This window comes from Castor canadensis, chromosome 7 (genome assembly GCF_047511655.1).
Source record: "Castor canadensis chromosome 7, mCasCan1.hap1v2, whole genome shotgun sequence".
Classification (NCBI taxonomy): Eukaryota; Metazoa; Chordata; class Mammalia; order Rodentia; family Castoridae; genus Castor; species Castor canadensis.
The window spans coordinates 51,651,069-51,663,659 of NC_133392.1; the positions used below are offsets into that span (position 1 = coordinate 51,651,069).

Genomic DNA, 12,591 nt, shown 5'->3' on the forward strand with positions numbered 1-12,591 from the left:
TTTCTAAAGCCTGTATTTTGCCAAATAACTCAGCCTGCAGGAAGTTACAGACATGGTTTTTATATGAAGCACTACGTATACAACTAATTTGCAGACAGTAGCTATGCCTTCCTTCAAGTTGGAAAGTGGTGGAAGGGAAAAGATGACAGAACTGATAATCCCAAATGTTCCAGAATTCTAAATTTACATTGTACAGACTCAATCTTAGGTCTATGTGTTGAGTTACAGAGTCAGGAATAACTCATATTAGCCTCTGATGGGGGTAATAACTGTTCTCGGTTCCAAAGTTACCAAATCCTGATGCAGTTCAAAGGCCCCAGATAGGGTTAAAAAGAAATGATTTATCCTAGAGGTTGCAACTTAAAAAATGTCTCTTAGGCACTAAGGCCCTCTAGTAAAGATTTACTTTAAAACTTAAAAACATTGTATTGTTTTTCCTATGAAAACTCCAACAGGTGGACAAAGAGAAGTGAGAAAGGTAATCAAACCCAATTTTGATCCTATCTGTAATTTTTAAAATATACACAAATTTTTACATAATGATAATGTATCCATGTATCATTTGTGCATTGAGACATTTTAAGGAGTATACATGAAGTTTTCAATTTTCTTACACTACCACAGAAGGATGTTAAAAAACCTCTGTGTTTAACATCATTAATTTTTTAAATATAGAAACAAATAAATATACATGGCCTAATATGGAACCCAAAACTCCATAGCTACTTATGTAACATTTAAAAAAGTATTTTTAGTGTTTCAAAGTTCTATTCATATTAGAAATGAGGGTTTTATTATCCTGATTGCCAACAATGAGGTGACAGCATTTTGAAACATGGCACTTAATCTATGAATGGAGAAAAGAGGTCTGTCTTAGAAAAGCCTAAAAAACTGCAGTCTGAGAACTGGTTTTCAGGGAAACAAGGTTCTACAACTGTTACTTACAGTTGTGGTAACTGTCTCTTCTGTCACTACCTTCAGAGTGTCGACCACTGAGATATAGCCAAGGCGCCGGGCAATGGCAAGGGCAGTATTTCCATTCTGGCAACATCAAAATGGAGACAAAGAGTTAACAAGCCTCATGCCATATAATTTGTCTATATACAGCATAAGGTGGGTATCCCATCAGACCTATCCGATTGTCATATACTGAAAACCGTTTCATTAGTTGTAACATTATGGTTTGGATTTTAAATGTCCCCCAAACTCATGTGTTAAAGGTTTGATCTCCAGCTGGTAGCACTGTTGAGAGGTGGTGGAGACTTTAAGAGGTGGAGCTTAATTAGAGGAAATTAGGTCATTGGAGGTGTGCCCCTGAAGTGTGTATCAGGACCCTGGCCCTTGCTGTTCTTTCTTTGGTTTCTGGCCACTATGATGTGAGCAGCTTTGTTCTACCACACATCTTCTGACATCATGTTTGGCTTTATCACAGGGCCATCACAATGAGGCAAGTGACGATGAACTGAAACCTCCAAAACCAAGAGCCAAAATAAACCTTTTCTCCTCAGGAATTTTGTCAAGCAATGAGAAGCAGACTGACACATAATACCTTGCACAAAACCCACCTAACCTGTTTCTATTCATACAGCAAAATCTGGGCTGCTACACGTGGACTACAGAGGCTTTTCAATGTTCTAAGTAAGCGACCAATGACAGAGATACACTTTTTTTCTTACATATGTGCTTCCTACGAGGTGGCAGTACATTTTGTACAGTGTGAAACACTCCTTAAAGCTGTGAACAGCTCATGACAATATGGTTATTATTCTACTGAATGCTCTGTTTAATCTATTAATGAAAGTAAAAAGCAACGCTGGTGTACAGTGGAAACTATACTGGAGTCCAGCCCCCTCTGTGTCCTCCCACTGCCACGGAGCTGGCCCATAGCTTACCGCAGTGAGTTCACTGGGAGAGGCATTGTTCTGAAGCAAGACATTTATGATATGCGTGTGGCCCTGTTGTGCTGCTTGGTGTAATGGTGTATACCCATTCTGCAGAGAAGACGGAAGAAATGACTCTTACTTCCTTGGATACAAAATCAACAATGTTGGCGGAAAGAAAGGAGAAAGGTTTCATACCTTTGTTTTGGCATTAACTTTTGCAGAATGCTGGAGCAGGAAATTAACTATTTTGATGTTTCCATAGTGACAACCCACATGTAGTGGTGTGTATCCCATCTGTAATTATATTTTACAGAAAAAGAAACATCATAAGTACACTTTTAGTAGCAGCTGTCCTAAATAGAAGTGAACAGAAGTAACAGGAGTAAAATTATTATTTAACCTTTTTAGAGATGGGAAAAAAAGTTTTTTATTTTCTTCTCTCTAAAAAAAAAATTTCCCTGGATAATTCTTCAAGTTAGTCTTGGGTAAAAATAACAATAACACTACACATAAAAACAGTTATTTAACTTTCCCAATTGCTCTCTCTCTTGTGTTGGTACATTTAATTCTTATAACAACATTCAAGACGGAATGAAATATGGAGCAATCCTAAGCCTGGGCAGGCTGACTCTGTGGCTGCTTGGCAAGGGTGCTTTACGGATGAACAAGACTAACATCTTGAACACTCTGCTATCTAAATGTTTAAAACCTATTAAAAATATGAAATGGATAAATGATAATGCAAGGCAGATGATGATCAGAATACACCTCAGTGATAGAAAGAGGCTAGAAACAGTGAAGAGAAAAGAGATTGGTGTGATTTCCAGTAGTTGAAGTATGAACTTGACTTATGTATGTCTGCTCCAGTTAAAGTCTCCACCTTCCTCAGTGGAGTTTCACAGTTTGAAAACCACTGATCTAGACAAAGCAATGGATCCTTTTCAGATTAGAATCCTCTGACCCCTAAGGGGCAATATGTTCATTCTCATTGTTATCTCTCTCTCTCAACATATGCATATACATAAAATTTGGATAATTCTTTTAAAAATAAGGATGTTCTTGATTCTCTTCTAGATGATGTCAATCTTTTTAATAGACACCACCACCCAATTTCAGGGGCCCCTGTTCAATCCCTGTTTATGACAACACAGGCAACAGATTGATGAAAGGCAGAGCATTGACCTTTTACTGTGACATTTCTAAATAGGCATTGAAAGGATGAAGTCTATGTTTTCCAGGGTCTGAATCTCATGTGTGATAATGTTCAAGTGTCTTTATGGTGATCCTGCAAATGGATCCTTTATATATATTTGGCAGCATTGGAGTTTGAACTAGGGCCTCATGGTTGCTAGGCAGGTGCTCTACCACTTGAGACACTCCACTAGCCCGGACCATTCATAATTTGAAAAGGGGACACAAGGCCACAACCAGTGGTGGAAGGTGAAGATACCTCACCAGGAATGTGCTGTCTTTGAGACCCACCTCTGGTCAGATTCCATTCTACAAACCAAACACTGTCAGTGAAACCACACAGCCAGACTCTTGCTGGCAAGCCACATGGATACACAAGATCGATTTATAACCCTAAAGCCACTTCATGCATTATGGCATGTACTTCTTTTTGGTGAACAAAACTCACTTGCCTGCTTTGCAGGCTTCTTTTTTCTTATACTGAGGAATCGGATATGTTGCCCATGATCACAAAGCTGCCTAGTAAAGCAAAGGAGGCCTGAATCTAGTTTGTCCAATCAGTTCTTAGTATCATTAGTTTAACAGATTGAAGCTGTCGAACTGAACTTACTCCCAAGTTCAGTGGTAAAGAGGTTCAAATGGTGCAGGCAATCTTTGAATAATATAAATATTAAGGAACTCTTCAAGTTTTTAGTCAATTTGCCTCATAATAATACAAGTGTCCAATAGCTCTTGTGCTAAATATAGATTTATTTAGAGATTGAATCACTTTAAATATTTAAATACAGTGTCTACACATCCTTGCTTCCCACCTCACAGCTAGTGAAATCCTCAGATTACACTGGGCTCTTAGAGCTTACTGGTCTTTCCTGCTTCCCCCCTTCTATGAATCTCTGAGTTCATCTTCTACTACTCTTTCCTGGTTCCCTGTGCTCTAGAACACTCATTTCCTGCTGTCCCACAAGAAGAAGATTCGTCAACCATTCTGAGAGATGAAATTTTGGTTCCTCGATTTACTGGGAGGAGGGCTGTCATAGCATTCCAATATAAAATGTCACCTGGGGAAAATATGCACAGAGATATCGTTTGAGAAATTTGTTCTAGGTGGCAGTAATAAACTTTGTAAAGATCAACTTCTTTCTTGAATAGCAAAATAAGCAAGCAAATTCACTGCTTAGCTAACCAAGCAATTTTGTCTCTCTGTTCACTGTTGCCTCACCTATGACATCAGCATCTGCTGAAATTAAACCTCTTTTTCTTTTAATCAGTCCTGGGTAGGGCTCTGCAAAACCCTGTAAAAGGCAACCCAGAATCTTCAGTGACTTTCCTTCAATTCTTTCTCCATTGATAACCAAGTGGTAGATGTTCTCATCCATTTACTGACCAGTCTGGGGTTCTGACTGGTGATACAAAGGTGGGAAGGGAGCTCAATGGCTGGGAGCATGGACCCTGGAGGCAAGGTCTGAACTCATAACCCAGCTCTGCCACTCACTGTTTGCGTGACTCTGGGCAAGTTGCTGAACCTCTCTGTGTGCTGGCTTATGCACTGGAAAATGGGATCTAATAATAATCACATTTTCATAGTGGTGCCATAAATGTGTTCACAGATACTTAAACAGTGTCTGACACACAGTGTTAGCAATTTCAAGTTTAAAACAGGGCCTGGAATATCACACATGCTTAAATATTTTAAATCTTTGGTAAATGACTAAAAGAAGGAAAACATGAAACAGGAAAAGATCCAGAGCAAGTGTCATCCTTGCTGAACTGGACAGTTATATTTGTGTAGGAGGAGGAAACACTCAGATGGAATATTCTGGCTGTTCATTATTACACTATCTTATTTAGTACCAATTAGGTACCCTCTCTACAACATGGTTTGAAAGAGAACAAGTAGGAAATCCACACTTTCTCCTCCATCTCCTAAAATCTGTGGCTTTCTAGGAATCAGCCCTTGACCTCTCTTGCACACAGCATAGTCTTCCTCAGTGACACACCCACCCACAACTGCAGCTCTTACCCAAAGCTTTTCACAATTTTTAGGTATCCACATTGTGTGAAGGAATATTTTTCTATTGTCACATATTACGCTCATTATTACTTGAATGGGTAAGGGGATAGCTCAGTGGTAGGTGCTTGCCTAGCATATGTGAGGACCTGGGTGTGATACCCAGCACCTGAAAAATGAATGAATACATAGATAAATAAGCTAATGTTAACTACTAATATGGCATGTAAAGCTTTTTCATAATTTTAGTTCAGTATTACTAAATGAGATTTAAAAAGTAAGTTGAGTAATAAAGATATGCTTTTCCTTTAAAAAACAAACCCTAAAGGCGCACATCTGTAATCTCAGCATTTGAAAAGCAGAGGCAGGAGGCCTGGGCTATATAGCAAGACTCTGTTTTCAAAACAAAAACCAACCAACCAACTCAACATCAACAACAAAAAACAACCCCTAAATGGACTATGAGCACATGATAAAAGCGAGAGCACACAAGGGAGGGGTGAGGATAGGTAAGACACCTAAAAAACTAGCTAGCATTTGGTGCCCTTAACGCAGAGAAACTAAAGCAGATACCTTAAAGCAACTGAGGCCAATAGGAAAAGGGGACCAGGAACTAGAGAAAAGGTTAGATCAAAAAGAATTAACCTAGAAGGTAACACCCATGCACAGGAAATCAATGTGAGTCAATGCCCTGTATAGCTATCCTTATCTCAACCAGCAAAACCCCTTGTTCCTTCCTATTATTGCTTATACTCTCTCTACAACAAAATTAGAGATAAGGGCAAAATAGTTTCTGCTGGGTATTGAGGGGGGGAGCGGGAGGGGTTGGAGTGGGTGGTAAGGGAGGGGGTGGGGGCAGGGGGGAGAAATGAACCAAGCCTTGTATGCACATATGAATAATAAAAGAAAAATGAAAAAAAAAAAAAAAAACCCTAAAAATAAACTCTCAGCACTTCATTTCTTGAAGGGAGTATGGTTGAAATTCTTAGCCTACCTAAGAAATCTTCCCCCAGGGCTTTTTCATTATTACTCACCTCCCAAATCACTGTGGAATAAACTAGAGTGGAAAAACTCTCAGATACTAGAAGAACCAAAGATTATGAAAAAGTATTTTCATAATAAGAGAAAGTAAGTCAACTGTCATCTCTAACCTAGCCTATCCCACCTGATAGCCCAAAGAACTTGGTTAACCTTTTTTCTCTCTTCTGGCACTTTCCTCTAAGCTTATGGTCAGATTTGTATTTTCCTGGTCTTGGAAACAAAAGGCGTCCCCTTTAAAATATTTCTCCTTTTCCTAGAGCTGTATCCTCTTATACTGAAACTTTGTGAAAAAAACAAAGTCATCAGTTCACTCACTGTTCTATCTCATTCTTCTTACATATTACCACCTCCACTACTCCAGTGAAACTGCTCTCTGATACCCTAAGTGTCAATCTAGAGCACAGCATCTGTGCTTCTCTGACAGTCTTCCTGAACCCAGTATTCTTGTCCTATCTTTCCTGATTTTCCTCTTACTTTGAGACAGGCTTTCTCTCTCTTCTCTCCTTTCCTCTCCTCTCCTCTCCTCCCCTCCCCTCCCCTTCTCTCTCTCTCTCTCTCTCTCTCTCTCTCTCTCTCTCTCTCTCTCTCTCGTACTGGGGTTTGAATTCATGGCCTTGTGCTTGGTAAGTAAACACTCTACCTTTGTTTTTAGCTAGGGGCTTGCGCTTTTGCCCAGGATGGACCACGATTCTTCCATCTCTGCTTCCTGAGTAGCTTGAGATTATAGACGTGCACCACACGCCAAGCCACCACCTCCTTTTTAAAATGCCACTAACCCTAGGTTGGATTTGCAACACATTGTTCCTCAGTGATCACAAATTCAACTAATACATTCAGAACAGTACCTGGCACAGAAAAAACGGGCAATACATGTTGCTGTTCTTATTACTGCATTGAGATTGCAAATTCTACGTGTATTGCACAGTAAGGATTTGTCATAGTAGGAGTTTCATGAATGAATGTAATATGAGTGTCAAATAAACTTTCAAAACTTTTCATGTTTTTACACATTGTTAAAGAACTCTATGCTCTGAGAGGTAGCGATTTGGAGGATGGTGGTTTGAGGCCAGTCTTGGCAAAAAGTTCATAAGACCTTATCTTAACCAATAAAAGCTGGCCATAGTGGCACATGCCTGTCATCCCATCTATTCAGGAAGTATAAATAAGCGGATTCAGGTCCAGGCTGGCCTGGGCAAAAAGTGAGACCTATCTCTAACCAAAGCAAAAGGGATGGAGGTGTGGTTCAAGAGCATCTGCCCAGGAAGTGTAAGGCCCCGACTGACTTCAAACCCCAGTACCACCCAGTTAACATATATGCATTCTCTAGTTAGTGCCCTCTGAGAACCAATACCTTTCAGAGACATAAAAATTCTTCAGGACATTATCCTTGTGAAAAGGAACGCAGTGGCTTCATCTCAGCCAAACAATACCAACTGTTAAGCCTGGTGGCCTGTAGCACAATTCAGTCTGACCTGATTTGCTAAACTTCAAAGGCAAGCAGAAGACAAGAGCAAAAGGCTGCGAACAGTCAAAGCTGCAACGGCTGTGCCTCGGTCACTGGTCTTTTCCTCACAAGGAAAGAGAGCTCTTGATGTTTTGTTATTATTAAACTAAAATGAAAACCCTGGATTGAACGGTTTATATTCCCACCTATAGCCTGTGAGACTTGAAAGCTTGTGGGATTAAAAAAGTTCTGTTCACAAAGCTAAACAGAAAAGACAAGCAACCCATCTCTGCACTTCTGTTCCACTCTAATTATGGGGCATTCACAGCCTCACTTCTGTTGGTAGCTTTGATCTTTGCTGAAGAAACAATAAAGAAAAGAAAAAGAATTTGTAAGAGACAGGTGATTTGTAAAGGACAGGTACAGGTATAGCTTTCAAAATATTATACTGAGGACAAAAATGATTACTGACTTGTGGCCTGAGTTGGGTTGGGGTCAGAGAAATCCCCAGCAAAGACCTGATGTATGCAAACCTGAGAGCCTAAAGGACTTTTTCCTCCCTACCCACCAGCCTTGAGAATCTTCTCAGGCTTTCTGAGTGAATTTGGGTGCATGCCTTGGATGTGATGGGGCATAAAAATACTGACAAACTTGACCTAGTCTTTGCCTTTTAAATTTTTGTACCTACAAAAGGAGAGCTCAACTAATAAAGAATTAATCTTTGTGTGTGGGAAGGTAGGGGGATTAAATAAAACAGTAAGTGGTGAATATATTTACCATAGAGTTATAAATTTCCAAAATAGACTATTCTTTCTTGATGAAGGTATTCAAGCAAAATAAATAAGATAAATTCAGTATAACTCTGGAGTCTGCAATACTTTTTATCTGGTGAATTCTTGAGGATATCTTTGTATTAGTAATATCTTCAACATGTCCATACACCTATCTTTATTACATACAAAATGTTTTTATGTACATATATTTAATAAGTCTTTCTGTGTCAAACACGATACATATTAAGAAAAAGAATTGTATGTTAGAGTAAATAAAACAAATGTGATATGAGGAGGTAAAAAATTAAGGTATCAAAAGAAAGAAAATGTTCAGAGAAATGAGATTAACTTGAAGGCATATCTTTCATGATAACACAAAATATCCATTTTCCTATCTGTGTTTGTATTAGATGAAATCACTCAGCAATTTTTTTTCCTTTTTGAGGAGCCATTTTGTGTGTGAGAAAGGCGGGGGGGAGGGCATAGAGGGAGAGGGAGGGAGGGAGAGAGAGAGAGAGATAGAGAGAGAGAGAGAGAACTCAGACTTGTGTCAGAAAGCACATACCACAGACCATAAGAAATTTGCAAATGAGTGATAATTGTACTAACCTTCATTCATTCTTTTTCATACATCATGCTGAATAAAATTACCACCAAGTTTCCCTTATTGTCTCTCTATTTTTTTTTTAGTCAGTCACAAAACCTAAGAAAGGTATAGGCCTTCACACTTTGCCTCAAAAGGACAGATCTATAATAAGACGCATACTGTTAAGACGGCATATTGATACACAACTAACATAAAGCACTCAGGTTATTAAAGACAAAAGTATCTGCAACACTACAGACAAAGATTTTGGTGCCCCTTTCAGAAACATCCATTTGAAATATTATGGACAAAAGATGTGGACCTAAGAGGTTTTCCTCCTATACAATTATAGTGGCTTCCACATTGGAGTCACTATATGGCACTTCCTATGGACACGTCTGGGAAAGGGAGGGATGGCATACCTTTGTCTGGGCATCCACATGTGCCCCTTGGTTTACAAGGACTTCAGCCACATTCACTCTGTCTTCTTGAGCAGCCAGATGGAGTGGGGTAAGGCCGCTCTGCAAAAGATTCCAAGTGCACAGTCATCTCATAGGAAGGAAGGAAGAACATACGGCATGTATATACTTGTGAATTCTAGGATGGTACACCTAGAATTTCTACGTTAAAAGAACTACAGAATAAATTCACTTATCATATTGAATACTCAAATAAGTAGAGGGAGTGAAGGGAAGTTTGTAAACTTATCATAAACAGCAATTATCAAGATTTCCCCCATGGCTTCATCCATCCACACTTTCACATTCCTTTCTTTGTGGTAAAATTTTAAAGAAAATCTCATACACTAAGCCATTTTCCACCACATTCTTTAATGTTCATCTCCAAATATTAGAGTCATTTAAAAACAGAATTATGCAGGAATTTTAATACATTTTCAGTGGCACTAGCTTTAGCAAAAATTGTTTTAATAATACTTGCTGACAAAGTGATTATTGACTTATGACAATAACATTTTTCAGTAGTACTCAAGGCCTGGTGAGTATATTTTGGATGTTGCTTCTGGATAGGAAAGCCCACCTGTGAAATGCAATGTGAGTGGCTAGGTCATTTATGTGGTGAATGGCTTCAATGAGACTGAGTATTTTAGAGACTCTTCAGATTATGCAGTTGTTCTAAAGGCCAAGAAAAATTTGCTAATACTGTACTCTGTTTTTAAAAACTTCCGTAATTGCAGGGAGGATGTGGCACAAACAATACATACAAATGTAAGTAAATTGTGAAAATGATTTTTAAGAAAGGAGAAAATAAATATACTGAAAAGCAAAAAAAAAAAAAAGACCTCCACACTTCTTTTTTTAAAAATTATTTTATTATTCATATGTGCATACAAGGCTTGGGTCATTTCTCCCCCCTGCCCCCACCCCCTCCCTTACCACCCACTCCGCCCCCTCCCTCTCACCCCCACCCCCTCAATACCCAGCAGAAACTATTTTGCCCTTATTTCTAATTTTGTTGCACAGAGAATATAAGCCATAATAGGAAGGGACAAGGGTTTTTGCTGGTTAAGATAAGGATAGCTATACAGGGCATTGACTCACATTAATTTCCTGTGCATGGGTGTTACCTTCTAGGTTAATTCTTTTTGATCTCACCTTTTGTCTAGTTCCTGGTCCCCTTTTCCTATTGGCCTCAGTTGCTTTTAAGGTATCTGCTTTAGTTTCTCTGCGTTAAGGGCAACAAATGCTAGCTAGTTTTTTAGGTGTCTTACCTATCCTCACCCCTCCCTTGTGTGCTCTTGCTTTTATCATGTGCTCAAAGTCCAATCCCATTGTTGTGTTTGCCCTTGATCTAATGTCCACATATGAGGGAGAACATACGATTTTTGGTCTTTTGGGCCAGGCTAACCTCACTCAGAATGATGTTCTCCAATTCCATCCATTTACCAGCGAATGATAACATTTCGTTCTTCTTCATGGGTGCATAAATTTCCATTGAGTATAGATACCACATTTTCTTAATCCATTCCTCAGTGGTGGGGCATCTTGGCTGTTTCCACAACTTGGCTATTGTGAATAGTGCCACAATAAACATGGATGTGCAGGTGCCTCTGGAGTAACAGTCTTTTGGGTATATCCCCAAGAGTGGTATTGCTGGATCAAATGGTAGATCGATGTCCAGCTTTTTAAGTAGCCTCCAAATTTTTTTCCAGAGTGGTTGTACTAGTCTACATTCCCACCAACAGTGTAAGAGGGTTCCTTTTTCCCCTCATCCTTGCCAACACCTGTTGTTGGTGGTGTTGCTGATGATGGCTATTCTAACAGGGGTGAGGTGGAATCTTAGCGTGGAAAACCCTCCACACTTCTATAATTACAAATCATCTTTCATAATGTTTACGAGACAGTGAGCAGGGGAAGTGTTTTCAGACATATGTCATGAACACAGAAGTTTGTGTCTTAAGTCAGGGAGGCAATTCTTTCTCCCTTTCTCACATCTGTGCAATGAAAATGATAGCATGCCCTACCTGTCAGAGCAAAATGCAAATCCAGGGCAGCTTTGGGGGAGTAAAGGGTTCTTTAAATGCAGAACATTATTTAGGAGTCTCTGAAAGAGTCATTTGCTTGTGACTTTTTAATACTGTGCATTACTGCTTTTGGAAGGAAGCTCACTCAACCGAGTAAAGGGGAAATACGAAGAGGAGGACTCACACTTTCATTTCAAATCCAAGGCCAACACTGGCACTGCCCAGACACCAACAGTATCATAGAACTATGTTCCAAGTTCTACTTTAGAGGTAGAACTATTTTTAGCCGTAACATTTTGTGAAAATGGCATGGTCATCAAGTGGGAATTTTAGACTTTAAAACCCTGAACACACCTTACTGAGTGTTTCTCAGCAAAGACTGAGAACCTATTCTGCACACATGCCCACTCTCACATTGTCTGGCTATGGTCACACAGGCTCCTCACACGCTATTCTTTTGACCTGGAGTCACTTTGGCTTTCCTGGCCTTCTCATTCTCCCTGCCTCACTCCCGGGCCACAGCTTTACATTTCTGTGAATGCCTTCTACAGGCTCACCCCTATTTAAACTTCGTTTCCTTGTCTGTCTTCCTTAAACCACTATGAGCTTGTTGGGGCAAGATTTAGATCTTTAATCTTTAGGTAACCAGTGTCTGGCAGCTAGCATTTAATCTTGTATTGATTCAACCAGAGGAAACTTTTTTGGTATACCAAGAGACGTTATATCATTTTGGTTTTGGTTTTGGTTAAAATACACACACACACACACACAGAGGGGATTGAACTCAGGTCTTTTACTTGCTACTAGATAAGGGCTCTACAACTTGACCTATGCCTCCAATCCTTTTGCTTTAGTTTTACAGATAAAGTCTCACACTAACTTTGCTGTTGGTGGCCTGGAACCCTGATCCTCCTGTCTCCAGTCTCCCAAGTAGCTGGAATTACAGGCATGTTCCACCATCCCAGGCTAAATAAATATTTTTTTAAACTAGTGTGAAGGTCACAACAGCTCTATTTGTGTTCTTAAGTTATCTGTTAATCTTTTCTGGGCTTTGGACCGTTGCTCATTTTTAAAATGGCATTTATCTGAAATAGAAATACAAACTTAGAGCAATAGCTCTGCTAGATATTCTTTTTTGCTGTATAAAAAATAGAGGCATTTGCTAAATCTGTGGGAAAATAAG

General features: G+C 39.4%; 1 protein-coding gene across 11 annotated transcripts in view; it reads right to left on the minus strand.

The window, feature by feature from the left end:
- The window catches only part of Ank3 (ankyrin 3), a 618,024-nt gene that overhangs the window by 119,181 nt on the left and 486,252 nt on the right, over window positions 1-12,591 (minus strand). For all 11 annotated transcript variants that reach the window (XM_074078910.1, XM_074078911.1, XM_074078912.1 and 8 more), the window contains 4 exons: window positions 9,349-9,447; window positions 2,079-2,177; window positions 1,893-1,991; window positions 946-1,041 (listed from right to left, as the gene is read on the minus strand). In XM_074078910.1, the coding sequence (XP_073935011.1) occupies window positions 946-1,041; window positions 1,893-1,991; window positions 2,079-2,177; window positions 9,349-9,447 (393 nt within the window). The remainder of the gene's footprint in view (window positions 1-945; window positions 1,042-1,892; window positions 1,992-2,078; window positions 2,178-9,348; window positions 9,448-12,591) is intronic.